The sequence below is a fragment of the Pistacia vera genome, unplaced genomic scaffold (genome assembly GCF_008641045.1).
Source record: "Pistacia vera cultivar Batoury unplaced genomic scaffold, PisVer_v2 Contig42, whole genome shotgun sequence".
Classification (NCBI taxonomy): Eukaryota; Viridiplantae; Streptophyta; class Magnoliopsida; order Sapindales; family Anacardiaceae; genus Pistacia; species Pistacia vera.
The window spans coordinates 660948-680164 of NW_022196246.1; the positions used below are offsets into that span (position 1 = coordinate 660948).

Below are 19217 nucleotides of genomic sequence, written 5' to 3' on the forward strand. Positions count from 1 at the left end.
TAGATCCATGTTTCCCTTAATTAAATGATAAGACTCTACTAAGTAATCCCATATCTATGGTTCATTCAAATTCAATTTAAAGAAAATCTGTTTTAGTCCGATGGCAAAGCAAATTTTATATGATTAATTTTCTTTGTTACGACAAATTAAGAAAAACATACCAAAACAAAGTGTTGTGTTTACCTTGAACATTGAAGTAGCCAATCTGATTATTGTTCGGAAAATCCTGTGGTTGTTGATCGGTAAAGCCATCAATGTTTACACAATTATCCCAACAAGAGGAGAAAATATTTTGGCTAAACTTTTGTAATGAATCAACATAATTTGATGCAATTTGACCTCTTCCTCTTTGTTGTTCTGGCCAAAAACTACCACTGTTATGACCACTTTGATCTCTTCCATGGTGATTTGTCGTCCTTTGATAATCAGGAGCTCTGCTATGTGAATTTGTTGTTTGTTGTTCGACAGGTCGAATAGAACCAAAATTGGCAGAAGAACTACCGCCATCGAGTACTGTATTTCTTTCTCCCCTCTCATATGCTGGGTGAGCCAAAGTAACATCTCTTCCTTGGCTTAATCTCTCTTGTCCCTGGACAATTGTACTCTGAGGAGTTGGAATACTAGTCGTTCCTTGGCCTTTACACTCTTCTTTCTGCACATCAGTTGCATAACTGTTTTGAACGCTACAATGACAATTAGATGAAATAACATCTGGGTTGCTGGTTATATTACACATAGGTTGTCTTCCCTGACTAGTAACATAGTCCTGAGGCCCTATTCCGGACATGTGCGGTGAGCTCTGCAGTTGAATTTGCTGTATGAGTAATCTGTTTATATGTTTCACATGCTGAAGCTCTTGGTTTAGCCTATTATAATGTCCTAGTGGTCCATTAACTGGGTCTTCCATCCATAGCTTTGCTTCCCATACGTAGGACAAAACCGCCACCCGACGGTCTCGTTCGTCAAGACAACTTAACATCTTTGCTAAATTTTTTACACCAAACACCTTGTGAATTGCTTTGAACTCTTCGGGCTTGTTCGCCGGAAAGAATGGTGCCAGTACACACAATCCCGGGTAGCACTTTTTTCTTTGATGCTTGCATGCTGCACATGCATGGCGATTATAACTATTGCTATTGCTAGACTGTCCCGTGCTGCCTGAAAACATGTTTTGCGGATGAATTTCCGGAAGAAAAAATATACTAAAGAAGAAAGTCTGAATAAAACGGTAGCAATTAGTAGAGGAAAAAACCGTACTCTTGAAAGAAATATACGAGGAGATCGAAGAAGAGGGGAGGAAAGCCGTTCACTATATTTATGCCTCTAAAATTCAGGGTTTTAATAAGGTTTTTGTATAAATATGTAATTCTACCTAGATTCAAATACCAATACGAGTAAAAGTCAATCATATATGTCCTGCCAATCTTATGTTCACCAAGTTTATTTCTACATGCACCCGGAAGCCATTAAGCAAATTGCAGCCGTTGGATTAATTTCAAGACTTTGAGTTTAATAGTTTGTGTATAATCAATTAAATTAGATTATTTAGATTTTGAACGCAAAGTTATCTAGGATTAGAGTAAAAGCAAACAAATTCAATTCGCACTTGAAGTAGTAATAGTCTATTTTAGACAAGTGTCACATAATATCAATTATAATACTTAAGCCCCTGAATGTTTATTATTCTATTATCCTATTTGGATTAAAAACATAGGATATATGTTTGTTTGCTTATTAGACGAATTCAATCTGAAAATTAATCTAACTCAAATAAGATTTTTTGTCTAAAAATGAAAAAAGGATGGAACTTGTTTTCATATTATCCAGCTATATTAAACTAAAAATATTTTTCCAAATTTATTCAACTAAAAACATTTTGCTTTCTCTCCTTCCTCTAATGTTCCCTCTCTTATTTTTCTCTTCTTCTAATATGAAAATTAATCTACTCAAGACCACTACTGTTGGTCGACATGACCGAAATGACGCACGACCGATTGTGCATCGATATGGTCATTTCCGGCCAAATCCACCATGGATTTGGTCATTTATGGCTAGAGACCTAGCCGTTGACGACTAGATTCTGGTTGAAAGCTAGCCGTTGATGATGGCCAAATCTTGGTCTTTAACAACAGCGAGAATCTGGTTGTCAAGGCCCAAATTATAGTCATAGATCTAGCCATTTTCGGTCAGATCCATTATGGATCTGGCCAAAAGGGTCATATTTATCGATGCATGATCGACCAGATCCAACTAGTCGTCCACCGTTTCGACTACTGCAGGCTTTGTCTAACAGTGGTGGCCGACAGTTGTCCTCTTTGGTGGCTGGAATGTTTTAGTTAATATTTAAACTTTTTATTATGGGTGTGTTTAGCTAAATTAACAAATGTAAGGGGTTAGAAAATAATCAAAATATTTTCAGAAAATGTACCAAAAACCTATTTTGTCTTAAAAACTTTTTTAAAAAAATGTACCAAATTACCATTCAACATTGTATCAAACTCTGATATACTTTTTAGATATTTTACCAAACACATTTTCAGAATCTGATCCAATTCAATTTAATTCAACTCAACTCAACTCAACTTAAAACCCATTTTCAGAATAATATTTTTCAAATAGTCTACCAAACATGTCATAAATTTATTAGAAGTATTTTTATTTTATATAAATTACATCTTGTAAAATCACTGAATTATAGAAAATATTTTAAATATAATGACAAACTTTTTACTTCTTAGAAGTCAACGTGCCAACAATGACATCCTCATTTTCTCGGACGGAAATTATTTGGCCTCCGTTTTGCCGTTTGGGCTTTTTCTCTTAATGTGAGCCCAGCTCACGTCGTCCACTTGCATTGTATTATATAGGTAAAACAGGTACCTCAAGTAGATCTACTTACACTGAATACAACCATTTTTAATAATAATGATGTGATGAGCGGGGCCACAACAATGCTAATCTGAGAGGAGCCCAGACAAGCACAAAACCAACCAATAATAATAATGGTGACACCCATTAAAACACTTTTAGTAGGTTTAGGTTTACAACTTTTTAAATACTTAGAATTATATTCCTCTAATTCCATCATAGTGTATTGGTTAATGAAGCAATCCATGTTCCTTTATTTAAAATTGGAATAAACGACTTTTTCCCACCCAAGGTTTGTCTTAATAACACTTTCCCACCTAAAAAGTTTCAAAATACTAATTTACTATCCAAAGTTTATATTTCGTTTACCACCCAGAATACACTTTTTGATTCGGCAACAAATAAAGAGCAAACTTGGTCTAGACTATTGAGGATTTTGAATAAGAGAGGCCAATAAGTCTTTTGGTGGTGGCAAGTTAGATTTTGATAGTCAGGATTGGTCGAAATCTAACTTGAGAGGGGCAATTGCACACTCCATAAATCACTCGATTGACGGTGATTGACAAGGTCGGCGGTAGCAAGGTTTGAGGGGTTTTGGTAAGTGATGGTTGAAGAAGAGAATGGTGGTGATATGGGGTCATAACGATGTTAGAATCGGCCGATGATTGGTCGAAATATAAACTTTGTGTAGTAAATTAATATTTTGAAACTTTTGGATGGGAAAGTGTTATTAAGGCAAACCTTGGGTGGGAAAAAGTCGTTTACTATTTAAAATTTCATCATTCACTTCCTCCCTTCCCCAACACTTAAACCAACTAACACCAGCACCAAACCTACTTTGTTTCCCAATTCTTCCTTTGGCCTTGCACCTAAAGAAAAGAAAACACATAGCTCAATCATTCTATTTTTGATATAGAGTTATAGCTCAAGTGGCAGTTGTTGATACCTATAGCTAACTTTCTTAAAACCTACCTTGTCATTTCATTTCTTTCATGCTCTTCTTCTTCCTTAATTATCATCTTCTTTTGCTGAAGAAGAAGAATTAATATGAGTACAGCAAGATTTATCAAGTGTGTGACTGTAGGGGATGGAGCTGTAGGGAAGACATGTATGCTCATTTCCTACACTAGCAATACCTTTCCAACGGTATGATTTTCTCTTTAATTGTATGATGATCCTGATTATTATCAATCATCATAATCAAAGGAGTTCTCTTTTCTTTTTTCATTTTTTCTTTCTGGTTTACAGGATTATGTTCCAACTGTGTTTGATAACTTCAGTGCCAACGTCGTGGTGGATGGTAGTACAGTCAATCTCGGCCTATGGGACACTGCAGGTGATTAACTTTAAAACTATATATATGTTTTCATTAATTAATGTCGGATGATTTTGTTAATATGGGTGTTTGATTTTAATCACAGGACAAGAGGATTACAACAGGCTGAGGCCTCTGAGTTATAGAGGAGCTGATGTGTTTTTGTTGGCCTTTTCTCTCGTCAGCAAGGCCAGTTATGAAAACATCCATAAGAAGGTCCTTGTTTCTTCTTTTTCCATAATTTTTTTTCTTTTTTAATTCAATATATTCAATTTTCCCCAATTTATCTTCCTTGGACATGTATCATTGTTGATGGCTGACAGTGGATTCCTGAGCTAAGGCATTACGCTCCCAACGTACCCATTGTGCTTGTAGGGACAAAACTAGGTAACCATTTGTTAATTTTCATCCACAAACCATATAATTTAGTCTGAATCAACATTAACAAATCAACTTTTGCCTAATTATAACTGGAACACTTAATTAACATATCTTAAAGTGTAGATTTACGCGACGACAAGCAGTACTTGAGCGATCATCCAGGATCAGCGCCTATAACAACAGCTCAGGTACATATTATCCCTGCATTTAAGATGCACAAATCCAAGTAATTAAATAGTATAATTACCAAATGTGAATAGGGTTACGTTAATATAATGTTTTAATTGCTTAATGGCGAGACGATTGAACAGGGAGAGGAATTGAAGAAGATGATTGGCGCTGCCACTTACATAGAATGCAGTTCCAAAACTCAGCAGGTATCCAAACCCAAAACTTCATCTAGCTTCTCTGTTCCCAAAATTCGCACAATAAATCTTTATATGAGTTTTCATAAGAGAATTTTTTGTTGCGTAATCTGTATTACTGTTGTTGTGGTATTGCAGAATGTGAAGGCTGTGTTTGATGCTGCAATAAAGGTTGCTTTGCGGCCCCCAAAGCCAAAGAAAAAGCCCCGCAAGCAGCGGACGTGTTCTTTCCTTTAAGATTTTAAATACTGTCGAATTGCCTTCCTTTCAAATTGTTTCACAATTGGATTGTATATCACATTTTTTTTTTTTTGGGTTATATTTCTCATAAATACTATTTGAAGCCATGGAAGATCTCCTTCACGCCGAGATCGTTAGATTTTGTTATATATGCTGCTAAATGAATTTTAGTATTTGCAGTATATTTCATTTTATCTTTGTGTGCAATTACTGATACCAATTTGGCATTCTCTCTGTGTATGGTTATATTCCATTTCATTGATTTAATTTCCCAACAGCTGCATTAATTTCATTTTCTAATTATCTCTGGGTGGTCGAGTGGTTCGATAGGAACTCTAAGGTATATTACTTAAGAGGTTTTGAGTTTCTTAGAATTCAAGTCCCTCTTCAGTTGCTAATAAGGGTAGCCATTAGATCTCTTATCCGGTTAATAGTTCCAACGTCCTGAGTAATTAGTTAAGGTACACGTAAATTGATTCGAACACCCTGGGTCATAAAATAAAAAAAAAAAAAATACCATTTCAAGTACAGATAGAATATTAAAGATCATCTTCAAGAAATGAAACATACAATATAAAGAACGTACAAATTCACATCTGCATATAAAAAACATGCATATTCTGAACTTCGCCTAGGCACAGTTAAGAGCATTCTGAAGTCTAAACCTCCCTGAAGATTAGTGTTATTTAAACCTAATAAAACTTGTAAACCTTTCTAAACATAAGAGTAAGGAACATAAAAAAAAACTCAGTATAAAGCTACCTCTTTGTTAATTTTAGATATGGAGTTTAAAATCGGTTGTGCTCTTTGGATTTCAATTATATCAACAAAAAGGGGTAAAAGATCTGTTGGTCTTTGCACCAAGCTGACCCGAAATCCTGATTATTTTAAACAAAGCAGCATTATATAACTTCAAAATTCAAAATACTAATTACTTTCAGAATTATCGTCCAAAGTGCCATCGACCCATCCATAGGTAACCTAACGATAATAGCAAATCAAGGGGGCTACAAATGGTTTAACTCACAGTTTCAGGTTGGATTCCCCTGTTGAGCATAAAGGTAATATATTTGTTCATGATTTACCTATAAACCACGATGGTTGTGAATTAATTGAGGTATGCATAAACTGATATGAATAACTCTAGAGTGGGACTGCTAGATAATGTCCCTCCACCAGTTAAAGCTGTGTCATTCCAATGGGTCATCCCATTGATTAATAGTTGGGCCTACCTAAATTCAGCTTAATGGGCCATAATAAGCGGAATTATTGTGCCTATGACCAACCTCAATTACAAGTTCAAAAATGTTGACCCCAACAGTTGTTTGGATTCCTTGTTCAACGATCAGAAAACCAATCACAGTACTTTAATTTGCCCCCAAATTGTCAAACAGCCAGAGCATGCAATAGATGGTTTTTTTCCATTGTTTCTTTAACCAATGCACACTAATTAGTCAATAACAAAAAGTCATAGTTCTTGAAGGCCGTTACAACTGACTTTTTTTTTTTTTATTTATTTATATGTTTTTGTTTATTCAAGGAGTAGCATGCTTTGAAGTTCATGTACAAATACAAAGTATATAACCTTGAACACTGGAGCCATTTCCTCGAGCAGCTTTTCAGAATTATCGACCTATTTATAGTAATCCTTTTCTTAATTGCGCCTTCCACTCCTTTAATCTCAAATCTAACGACAATGTGAAATAAGAACCCTCTTTTTGTTCCCCCCTTCAAGATTCTGTGGCAATCACTGGGAATATATGTGAATCTTCTAATAATAATAATTTCTAATAAGAGAAAACAATATATTCTCACCTAAGTTTTAGTGAAATCCCAAATTGATACTTCTGGTTGTATTTATTCTAGATTGGCATCCTTAAAGTAACGTCATTTTCATTATTTTAATCAATTCTCAATTTTTCACTATAGCACAATGCATGTTAGCACGCTAAAGTGCATCGAAGCTTTCTTTGGAATAAGACTGACTCATATTAGCAAAAAACTGCTCACATTAGTAATGTCCAAATTGACGGTTTTTAGTTTTTTTGGACTGATTTCGAGGTTCAAAATCACTTCCAAGACCACTGTTAGACTCCCTACAATCTCTTCTACAAAACTCATATCTTCACTTGTCGATTGTTTTTCACTACCTCCAACAGCCACTAATGATTTTTGTTTAAGGGTGGGAATCTATAATAAATGCAACCAATGATTTTAACTTGAGATTTTGCTAAACCTCAAGTGGGAATATGTGGTTTACTCTAATAATAATAATTTTAAGGACCAAACATACATTTCTTCTAATTAATAGGCTAAGCATCTTGGCATTTGACATTCCCAGTTTTCAACTTTGCTTTAGTATCCCAATACAATATCTAGTCGTTCGAGCAAAGTTTTCTCTTAGAATAATATAAATTTATAAATGTGTAGTTAATTAATTTGTTGGTCAATGCAAAATTAACTAATCTGTAATTTGAAGGAAGGAAGTTTGACTAATGCCTTTTTCAACTTATGTAGCCTACAATTTCCCATGAGGATGTATCCGTGATTCGCGGATTAAATTAAAACATAGATTAATTAGTACTTTCTTTTATGATCTATTGCAGAGTAGGGAGTGGAAATCGATCAAATTAAAAGTTCAGTCTATCTTCAGTAAGTGATGTACCCAAAATTATTTAGTCGTTTTCACACTTTCAAGTTTCAAGAGTGAATATACATCACTGACCAACAAATAGTTTGTAAAATTATTTGAAAGGAAGTTTTTCCACAAGTTATCTGGTTTTATATATATCATATTGAAGGTTTATCACTGCTGCCTGTAGCACAAGATATTGTTTTGACTTTATTTGATTATAGACTTTTTTACTTAGAACCAAATACCCTTCAATAAAGCACCCTGAGTGACCGAATAGAGCGATAGGGACTCTTGGGTATATTACTCAAGAGGTCTTGAGTTCTATTCCTCTCAGTTGCTAATAGGGGTGACCATTAGAGGGTTTATCTGATCATTAACTTCAAGGTCTCGAGAAATTAGTCGATGTATGCGTAAATTGGCACGAACACCTTCAATCATAAAAAACAAAAAAACCAAAAAACAAAAAAACAAAAAAAAAAACCTTCAACAGGATGTGTTCACTACTGGAAAAGGGACATTAGCGGTGACAATATAAATGTAGGAGTTTACCATATACAATATGCATCATGCAATACATAGTGAAACTTCTCTTTTTAATCAAAATTAACATTTAGTCATTGCCGCATTGATACTAAGAAGCATTTGAAAGAGAGAGAGAGAGAGAGAAGTTAATAATGATGTATACATATAGGTGTTTGAAGAGTGGATCAACACCAATGAGATGTATATAGATTTTCCAACAACGTAAAATTCAATCATAGGATTAGGATTATCGATCCCAGACGTTGTTGAAATCAATTGATAGCTTTCAGTTTCACAAATGCAGAATCCATGTAGCTTCAAATGGATGCCATAAAAAAAACCAAACAAACCTTCAAATTCTAAAGCTTCTCTCTATTTTTTTCTGTGCCAAAACAAAAGATATAAATCTAAATACGTTTTGGTGTTTCAAAACTTGAATAAAAAATGGCAATATTTTATTAAGGTTTGCATGTGGCCCCCAAATTCATGCATTTAATCTTCGCATGTTGCGTATTTACTACATGCACGTTTGCATTTAGTGACTGCTGTTTAGCGCATTTCAAGCTCAAGACACACACACATACTTATTTCATGTTTGCTTAGGTAATTACCAACATTTATTGAGATCATGTGCAACGCTAGTTCAATTCTTTCAAAAATAAATCAATAAATAAGAACTTTGTTAAGAGTTTTTCTTTTACAACTGGAACAATGTCTGAATGGTGTTGGTAGCTAGAGACAGTACACCGAAATGCTGTTCAGTGATGTCATGCGTAATCTACTAGAGAACACAGGAGAAAAAAAAAAGTTTCTACAAAATTCTAGCTTTGTTTTATATAGAACCAGTGAGATAGGGCAATTTAAGAGTGAGACTAAACATGGTCAACGATAATATTAATTCAATAACGGACACAAGGATTTCATAATAATATTATGCCTACAGTAATTAAGGTTTTTTAACCAATCTCTAAATGATCAAATGTTTCGATAAAGACTATTGAATGTATTATTTAAATGGTTTTGAGTTTGAGTTCTTCATTGATTGCTAATAAGGGTGGTACCTGAAGTTCTTACCAGACGACAGTTTCAGAGTCTCGAGGGATTAGTTTAGGTGCACGTAAGCTGGTTCGAACATCTTGGTCAAGCGGTCATCAAAAAAATAGAATTAAGGTGTTTTTTTTTTTTCCCTTACTTTTCTTTTGGGTTTGTTAGATATGGAGGGCTTTTAACCATAATAAATTAAAGAAATAAATTGTTTGATTCTATATATATAATCATCCCTAGTTACTAAACACCACAAAAAGCATAGAAATTCAATATTAGTAACCGGAGGTAATTAATTCGCCATACTGGTTCTGAAAATAGTCAACAATATCTAGTTATATATGTACATTAGTTCATGTTTTTTTGACACACACACTCACACACACACACACACGCACATATATATATAGTTGAATATTATGTATATCAGTACATTGGTTGAAGGTAAGTTTCCTAATCAGTTTAATTAGTTAATATTTATTGGAGGTTGTCAACCACTTCAACAATAAAAAGTCACACAAACATATTCGGGGGTCATTAATTCCTAATTGGGTTTGGGTTTAGGAAAACGAGATCATTGTAATATTATGTTTTACACTTTAAATCTAGTATATAAACTTATTTTTCTCTTATATAAGTATGATAGAGTAAATTATATTTATTGTAACGAAAGATGTGAGATAGTATTATAATAATATTAATTTTGATGGACGTAACCTGTTAATTGGATGAATCAAGTTAAATTACTTTTATTTATTTTTTTTTTTTTTTTTTTTTTTTTTTTTTTTTTTTTTTTTTTTTTTTTTGTTTTCTTTTTTTTTTGGTTGTTTTTAAATTTTTTTTTTTATGTCTTTTTAAATTTTTTTTTTTTTATCATTTTATACGTTCTTAAGCTAAGAATTAAGCTGGTGCTAAAGAATCCTGATAAAAATGTATGAAGAAACATAACATTGCGGGAGCTATCGGGCACCCATTGAAGTTAAAATTGAATTGGTATGTGCTAGATGAACCGTAGTGATATGTTAATTATTAATACAGTAATAGATTACTGGATAGGAAGAAAAAAAAAGAGAATGGTTAAAGGGAAGTATGATAAAGCGTAGAGTTATAGTGGTGTTTGTAGAGAGTTAATATACATATCGAAATTGTTCCAGACAAATTGGTAGGAACGGAAAAGAAAAGATGATTAAGATAGGGAATTTGACACGAAAATAGTAAAAGGGTTAATAAATATTATTAGTACGTCTACACAGAGGAACAGAAGATCCATCAGATCAGAAGAGCAGAGATCTCTTTAACTTTAAAGTGGTGGAGAGATATTGAGATAGAGTTATAGAAAGATGAAGGTAAGGTATGGCCTCACTGAGTTCGCCATAATTAACAAGCGTACACACGTTTGCAGAAAGCCAAAACACTTTACTAACAAGTACATTACCACAAGTCCACTTCAGTTCACAAGACTTTTGATGGGATCGTATTCCGCACTTTTTCTGCTCACGTCCTGTCTGTCTCTTCCATTTCACCCGAGAAAATAAATTGAAAAAGAAAGAAAGAAATAGAGAGAGAAAACTCTGAGACTGAGCATTTGGTTTATAGAAAAGATCAGCCATGGTCCCATGTTTCTTGTGTCAGAATTTAATTACATCTGCCCTTCAACAAATAAACTAATGAAAAATGAATATATATGTAGCTTAATTAAGTTAGCATTATAAAGGACTTTTTCCCACGCAAGGTTCGCCTTAATCACATATTTTCACCCTATCAATTTTAAAATATCACTTTTTTAATTTTTTCGCTTAAAATTTATATTCTCTTAATATCCAAAATTAATTCAAATCGGTTTTAATGATAAAAATTTTTCTCATTACCACCATTTTAATTTTTAATCTTTTCTCTATAAAACTCTTTCTAGTTCGATACTTAACTTCTCGTTGACTGTCAATTATCATAAAATTAAAGTTTTATGTTTTTAGTTGATTTTTAGTTAATTATGATAATAAATATTCAATCAATCTCTCTTATTCTGGCTCCTAATAATTTTTTTAAACATCAATTGAGAAAGTGAAATATATTTTAAATACTAATATAATATAAACTTTAGATTTGAAAGTGATATTTTAAAAGATTTTAGGTGAAAAATTATCGGCAAACCTTGAGTGGAAAAAAGTCGTTTACTGTGGCATTATATTATATTATTATACTAACAACAATCTGCAAGACTGAAACCTTCAGATTGAGGGTCATAAAGAAGGGGATTTGAATAATTGAGGGAGAGATGAGATGTCACGCACTCGAGTTTCGTTTGAGGTTCGCATGTCGGAATGGTACCGACACCACTTAGACCAAACATTTACTCCTTTTCTTCTAACTCTTATATTTCTTTCCTTTGCTCTTCTTGCATGGGGAAATGAGATAGACTTGCTAATTTGTATTTGCTTTGGTATCTCTTGGTCTCAGTTGCTTCAGTCATCTTTCCCCCCAACCCAATAGTGAATTCAAACTGTACTGTCTCTTTGCCAAACCAAACACCAAACAAGTTTCCCTATTTCTCTGACTTTATTTGCAGCTTCCATTTAATTTCAAATTCATTCTTTACGAAATTTTCTTCAATTATAAGCTATAAGCAACAGAAAGTTATTATGTATGTGTTACGTTAGATCATCTCATAAAAAGTTACCCTATAACACCCTTCATTTATTGCTCTCATGCCAATATTAATGTTCCAGCTGCCCAAAAGGATTGGTCAATCAAACGATCTTTCTATGTTTCCTTCGTATATGATGAGTTTCATGATGAAACGGACATGTACAGAGATCCTACCCTACAACATGATGGATACATAATGAATTATAAGACTCATAAATAAAAATTCTACCATATAAAAAAATCATTTTAAAGATCTTGCATTGAGGTTATATGGCATACTTTTTCTTTCCATTAGGTTATAAAACTAATACATACCGTTTTGCAAATAGTTTGGGTTTCGTTCTGCTTTCTTTGTTTAGATGAGGACAATTATTTTTAGCTATTTATCTTGCATTGCAAAAAGGGTTATTCTTTTATATAGATTGAAAGTGATTAAGTGACCTCAATTTCTTGTCTGTTGAATTCAACTTATGATAGCATTCACCGCAAAATTTGTAATCTTTGGCTAAATTGCAAATTGCAGTTTTTGTGTATATATTTTTCTTGTCACTATGCTTAATTTTTATAATGCGGCGGCTAATCACCATTGGGTGATCTAATGATAAAAGAACAAAAGAGTTTAGCATGGATTTCTGAATTCGAGTCCTCACAAACACTAATAGAAGTGGTCACTGAAGGAATTTATCCGGTCATCAACCTCAAAACCCTAAAAAATTAGTTGAGATGCGTGCAAGCTAACTTGAACACCCTCAGTCACCAAAAAAAATAAATAAATAATGTGGCAGCGAAGCTCATTAATATAGGCTCTCACGTCTACTTTGATTTCCTTGTTTTTAAGGTAGTTCGTTTTTTCCTCATTATTTATGAGGTATTTTAGATTATTTTTAAATTTGTAATAGTTTTTTTTTAATATTTAGATGAATAAAATTCATTACATTAGCTCTCTATTTAGGTGTATAAATCTCTACCATATATAGCTAGGCATGTGTTATTTATGGAAGACTAAACAAAAACAATAACTACTTTTTAAAGGTCCAAAGAAGTAGTGTGAATGGAACTTAAAACAAGGTTTAGAGCAATGTAGAAATCAAACTATCAAAGGACAGTTAGAAGAAGTTTTTCCTGATACCCATCATTGCATTCATAACCTCAACTCAACCGATTCTCCTACTAGCTTGACTTTTCATGTATAGAACCCATGTGTGATGTATTCAATTAAGATCTTCTATCATACTTGCTCACAAAATTTTTTACGAGCGCAATGAATTTGTACAATCGTTTTTTGGCGAAATTTACAAGATGCTATGACAACTAGAGTGAGCCCTAGCTGTAGTAATCAATTAAAGTTAGGGTTCGCACAATTTAATTCATTCCAGCAGCACCAGTTAATAGGAAGACGTACGGGAAGAGTTGTTGGTTCAATTAGGACGAAAGCGTCAAACACTTATACATTATAAACTACTTCAAGTATATTCTGAAGCGTGGTGTAGATGAAGTTATAATGTGCAGATCTCATAGACGATCCGTGAGCAAATCAGCAGTAATTAAGAAATCAGTGCTTCACGGATTGAATTTGAATCAACAAATTAATGCAAATCGCAGATAGAATTAAGGATTGCAAAAAGCAATGTATCTCACCAAATCACTACTAAGTCAATTACGTTTTTGTCATATCATATGGTTGCCATTAAGTTCATGGAAAGTAATTAATTGACATCATGCGCGAAACAGTAAAACTAAAGTCTTATTAATTTGGTATTCTCTTTTTACGTTCACATCTCTCCTTTTGGTTTTTGGTTTTTGATCTGTAAGGCCAGGTCCTTTGGTCTCCTTTGGTTTTTATGTTATGAACGTCAAGTTTTATTTGCCAAATCCAGATAAGTGAATGTCAATTGATTATTATGACCTCTGCCAAACTCTTTAACATGGATAAAACTTAATAAAAGAAATGGAAAAACGAGTTCACTTCGGAGAATGGGCTAAGAAATGATTTTTTTTTTTTATATTATGCGACAGTTTGAGAACCTTATCTTACATATATAAAGGTATTAATTGTAAGATGGCTTCACGATAGAGTCAATTTTTAGGCTTAATTAAAATTTTACATGCATTTTATAGTATGCTTCGTCAAGTTATACATCCAATATTTGAGTTGCGTGAAAGCATTTTGAAAGCTAATTTTAATTACTTATATTCTGTTGATATAAATTTGTTGGTTTAATGTGCATCTCTTTAGTTAGGTTAGAGTTATGTAACTTGGAAGAAACGTAGCTAGATAAGATAAGTATGTAGTAAATGAAATTTTTGGAAAATAAGTTGAAATGAATGTAATAAATAAAGGCCCTCGAGTCAATTCAAAACCCACCTTACTTTGCCCAAAATAATCCAGTAGTTGCAATTACTATCCCACCACCGCTTTCCAATCAAATCCTATAAGCCCTTCTTGACTTTCAAACAGACCTCGCCCCCTATTTATTTCTGCAACAACCTTTTCCATTAGAATAATCCCACACTTATATCTACCCCATTCATCATTCCATTAATACACTGCAAGCAAACCAAATTGAGGAAGAGAATCCTCTCCATTGAAAACTGGAAAAAGAAATTAGCTATGACGAAATGGAAAGAGACAAACTGATCAGAACAACCCATTTCTCTAAAGCTACATAAACATTATAACACCCAATCTCTTTCTCTCTCTCTCTCTCTCTCCCTGTCCACACTTTGGTGTCACAAAACTATTCACTTCTCTTTTCATTAAGAGCTCTGTCAACTCTGATGAAGATTCTATTTAAGCTCCAGCATGTATTCTTTTCCTTGCTTTCTTTGCTTCTCGTCCGGGGGAATTAGCTTGTACTTTGAGTAGAGCTGAAGTATTTCAGTTTTAATGCAAAACTGTAAGGAAGGGATGGGAGAGTACTTTCCATCTTCCCTTTTTATTTATTTCGTTTCCTTGTTTATCTTTCGACAGGCGATTCCTGTTGTAGGTTTTCTGTATTTTATATGCATAAATTAATTAAGTTTGCCTCTTAATATATATATATATAATTGATTTAATTTTATTTTCATAGGAAGTTGGGAAGTACTGATAATTTATTGATTAAAATAAAATGTATACAGGGTAGCTGAGGAGGCTATAAGAAGAGATGACATGTCTGCATAAAGGATTCAGTATCAAAAACTAGAGCAACAAAAGGGGTCATTTGTTTGGTTGGTTACTGTGATATTCACCTTAGATTTTTGGCTTCTATCATCATCGATCACCGTCATCATCATGGCTTCATCAAACAGAAACTGGCCTAGTATGTTCAAGTCCAAGCCCTGCAACACTCACCCTCACCAATGGCAGCATGATATCAACCCAAATCTCATCTCAAATGGTTGCCACCGACCACCTTACACTACAGGTAATTACACAGCATTGTAAATATTACTGTAAATATCATTTCAGCTCTTTTCGAACCCATACAAAAGGGCTAGTCTCAAAAAATATTTCTTGTAAATTATGTCTTCTGATAATTGGTTATAATTCATCTTTTAAGTTTCTTTTGAACAGTTCCTGGATGTGAAGAACGTAGTCCAGAGCCAAAGCCAAGATGGAACCCAAAACCTGAGCAGATCCGCATATTGGAAGCGATCTTCAACTCTGGCATGGTTAACCCTCCAAGGGACGAGATAAGAAGAATCAGAGCTCAATTACAAGAGTATGGGCAAGTAGGCGACGCCAATGTATTTTACTGGTTCCAAAATAGAAAGTCAAGAAGCAAACACAAGCTTCGCCACCTCCAAAATTCAAAACAATCCCAACAAACCAATCAAAATCCTCAAATCACCTCCGTTGCCTCTAATATTATAGCTCCTTCTTCTTCATCGTCTTCTTCTGAGAAATCCTCTCCAAAAGGGTCTAGTAAGACTCTCTCTTTGAGCTCTCCAAATGGTGTCGATGTGTCCAGTGCTTCTTCAACTGGATCAGTGAACCAGACCTATTTTCGAGCTCATAACGAGTTCTTGACCGAACCCTTTTTCTTTCCAAATCAACAGACTGTTGAAGGAACAAGTTTAACACAAGGGTTTGGCTTCCCTGAGCTTTCAAATGTGGTTCAGGTTCACCGTCCACAACTTGGGCCTTGCACTAGTCTTTTGCTTAGTGAGATAATGAACCATGGAACTGCAAAGAAAGAGCAAGAAGAGACAATGAAGATCCAACAACATCTCAATTACTCTATGACCACTCTTCCTAGTACTCTAAGTATTGCTCCCTCTCCTCTTCCTGACACCACCGCTACTGCTACTGTTCCATCTACCATCAACCAAATTCAAGGTATGAGCTTTTTCCTTCACTCAAACTTCTTGATTTTCACATTTTATCACATTCATACATGATACACCTCAAATGTATGTAATTATAAGTTTTAAATGTTCCAAAGTAAAGGCCAAATCTTTTAATATGTTTGACCTTGCATTTTACATAATCTACCACGAGCAGTATACCCGTCGAGTAGGGTCGCTAAGAATTCATAGACGTGATTGATGTTGATGTATCAATTTTTTTGGTACGAGAGCACTCGTATATAAAATTGTCATATATGGAAATTTATGAAAGAGAGTTTGTCTTTATAGGCCCACAATATTCTGCGATCAGTGTCTAGATGGACGTGTGCATGGATTGACTATTGCTTTGCTCTTGTAAATAATTTACATACACAAAACGGAGAAATTATTCTGTGTTGGCAGGTCTTGAAGAATCAGCTAGTCCAGTGGCCCCAGCCGGTGCTGCAACGGCAAGATCAACGGTGTTCATCAACGATGTGGCTTTTGAAGTGTCCATGGGACCCTTCAATGTGCGTGAGGCTTTTGGTGAAGACGCTGTCTTGCTTAACTCCTCTGGTCAGCCTGTTCTCACCAACGAGTGGGGTGTCACACTGCAGTCCCTCCATCATGGCGCATTTTACTATCTGGTGCGAACTTAAGCCCTCTCTAATTTATATATTGTCCCATTTTCTCCACTATTATTAATGGTTGTCAAAGAATTGTTTAGAACTAGAAACATTGTTATTTAGGGGTCAAAACTTTTGAAAATTATATATATTTATACAGCTTTGATATTGTAAATTCTTAGCCATTAACTGATTTTCAATTTACACAGCAATTTATGCTCATGTCGTTATTATAATTTACTGTGTGTGAACTGTCAAGGTTTTGGTTACTAAATAAGATTGTTAATGTTTTTCTTGGTTTCAGATTTAGAAGTGTGGAAGCGGAAGAGACTAGCTATGGGTGGTGTGCTTAGAGTCTTAGTTTCATCTTCTCTCTCTTATCTTCTAGGGTTTGCCTTAAGACTTTTAGGCTTTCAGTTTAATGACTCTTATGTTATGGGTGTTGGATATTTTGAAAAGTACTTTCGGACGAATGTAATATCCTTTTTTCTTTTTAAAGCAAATATAAAATGCTTCTATGTTCTAGCACTTTTGCATAATCGCGATGGCAACAAAATCTCGATAATTGATTGCACAATAATCCAAAGGTTTTTAATTGCATCACATGCACACATGTGTCCGATTGATGTAATGACTGTTTACGTACGGTTTAATGTGAACTCATATGATCCAACTCAGGTGATATCATTCTCATAAATTCTGCCTCTTCTTCAATCTTTGCTTCTATTTGAAGTAAGCCAAGCTGATTTTAAGCATTTTTTTCTTCAACTTCTACTTGGAATTTAGCTGAAGCAGCCATGCCCGGTTTAGGATATCTAAACAGCTTGATTCTTGCCCAATACTGTTATGGTAATTTCTTTCGCCCTTGTATATGTATAATCATCAAGTTTTCATTTGGAATACTCTTCATATACACACCCAAAATACCCAATATCGGTTTGTCCCTAGAGAAGCTGCAATTTAAATTTTTTTTTTTGTATTTTATACCGAAAAACTTTTACATACAATAATAGTACAGTTGATGGATGGATTGACCTCTCATAGAAATATTTGAAAATATTTAAGTGACTATATAGATCCCTCAACTAAAGAGTTCATTATTGCTAGAAATACCCTAGAACACCCTTTACCTAATATTCCTATAATCTCAATAAGTAATACATAAGCTAGACATTCAATTGTGTTTTTGTGTGAGAAATATCATTAAAAAAAAAAATCAAGATCATATAATCATTAAACATTTGTTGGATAAATAAAAATACTATTTCATTTTTCAACACAGAGATAGAAAAATAAGTTAAACTATCACTCATGAACAACACCCTTAGAAAAAAAAAAAAAAAAAAAATTGTGACCCAATCAACTTACATACATTCAAAGATCTAGGGTTTTGCCTTTAATTAGTATGGGCTTTATTCCCAAATAAGACTATATATAATGGAAACTGTCTGTTTTTTCTCATTGCAGTTTCCGGAAGGTTTCATTAATTTGATCCATTTCTACAATAAATTCAAGATCTGACCATGAACGAAATGGTATTAATGTTTTTGAGGAACATTGAACTGTTGTAATTTCGATCTTTGAACACAGATGGTAAAGACTAAAAGAGTGGTAGTTCTCTTGGTCAAGTTTGGTTGATTGGTGAAGATTTTTTACGTGCAAAATGGTGAGAACAGTATTAAGACTATACACTTGGATTTGACTAAGCGATTTAGATATATCAGTTCTGCAAACTTCCTCTCCATGTCGCTCACTCTAAGCCACTGTGTGTTATATGAACTGTCACGTATGTTAATCATGACGGCCACGACTCCATTCAAAACCATTGTCATTTCTCTCTCTCTCCTTTTCATGATGTTACAGCTTACAGGTGTTTCGATATCCGAAGTGAGTGGAGAATAACCAATGTTGAAGAAATAACTGTAGAAATGATATCCGAAGCGAGTGGACATTTGTTCTTTTAGAACACCCCATATCTTAAAAATTTCTTAAACCTTTATTTTTTTTCTTTCTGAAAAATAGTTTGGAATTTGATATTTTACTTTTTTTTTTTTTTTTTTTAAAGGGACGGAAGATGGAATTAAACAATAGAATAAAACAACAATGGATACTCCAATTAACCGTTCTTATCTTAGGTTTGCTTTAAGAAATTCAGTTTAACTCTTGATTAAACTTGTAAGTCAAACAACAGGAAAAACAAAAACAAAAAAAGAGGAGAAAATATTTATTTTAACACTTATCCATTGCCGATTGATTTGTTTTGT

The 19217-nt window shown here is 33.8% G+C and overlaps 2 protein-coding genes across 2 annotated transcripts; both read left to right on the forward strand.

The window, feature by feature from the left end:
* Positions 1 to 3712: 3712 nt before the first annotated feature.
* Positions 3713 to 5368, forward strand: LOC116142811 (rac-like GTP-binding protein RAC13). The gene is made up of 7 exons (XM_031428218.1): positions 3713 to 4014; positions 4117 to 4204; positions 4290 to 4399; positions 4507 to 4570; positions 4688 to 4752; positions 4876 to 4941; positions 5068 to 5368. Exons 1-7 carry the CDS (start codon positions 3916 to 3918, stop codon positions 5164 to 5166), a joined length of 591 nt encoding a protein of 196 aa, XP_031284078.1. The 5' UTR covers positions 3713 to 3915; the 3' UTR covers positions 5167 to 5368.
* Positions 5369 to 15290: 9922 nt separating this feature from the next.
* Positions 15291 to 16986, forward strand: LOC116142808 (WUSCHEL-related homeobox 9-like). The gene is made up of 3 exons (XM_031428216.1): positions 15291 to 15423; positions 15573 to 16337; positions 16751 to 16986. Exons 1-3 carry the CDS (start codon positions 15291 to 15293, stop codon positions 16984 to 16986), a joined length of 1134 nt encoding a protein of 377 aa, XP_031284076.1.
* The last annotated feature ends 2231 nt before the right edge of the window (positions 16987 to 19217 follow it).

Excerpts from the sequence above, each read along its gene's own strand:
- LOC116142811 (XM_031428218.1), top strand. The coding sequence starts at position 3,916 with ATGAGTACAGCAAGATTTATCAAGTGTGTGACTGTAGGGGATGGAGCT. Across the intron at positions 4,015-4,116 it reads CTAGCAATACCTTTCCAACG|GATTATGTTCCAACTGTGTT; the intron begins GTATGATTTTCT and ends TCTGGTTTACAG. Across the intron at positions 4,942-5,067 it reads GCAGTTCCAAAACTCAGCAG|AATGTGAAGGCTGTGTTTGA; the intron begins GTATCCAAACCC and ends GTGGTATTGCAG.
- LOC116142808 (XM_031428216.1), top strand. The coding sequence starts at position 15,291 with ATGGCTTCATCAAACAGAAACTGGCCTAGTATGTTCAAGTCCAAGCCC. Across the intron at positions 15,424-15,572 it reads CCGACCACCTTACACTACAG|TTCCTGGATGTGAAGAACGT; the intron begins GTAATTACACAG and ends TCTTTTGAACAG. Across the intron at positions 16,338-16,750 it reads TACCATCAACCAAATTCAAG|GTCTTGAAGAATCAGCTAGT; the intron begins GTATGAGCTTTT and ends CTGTGTTGGCAG.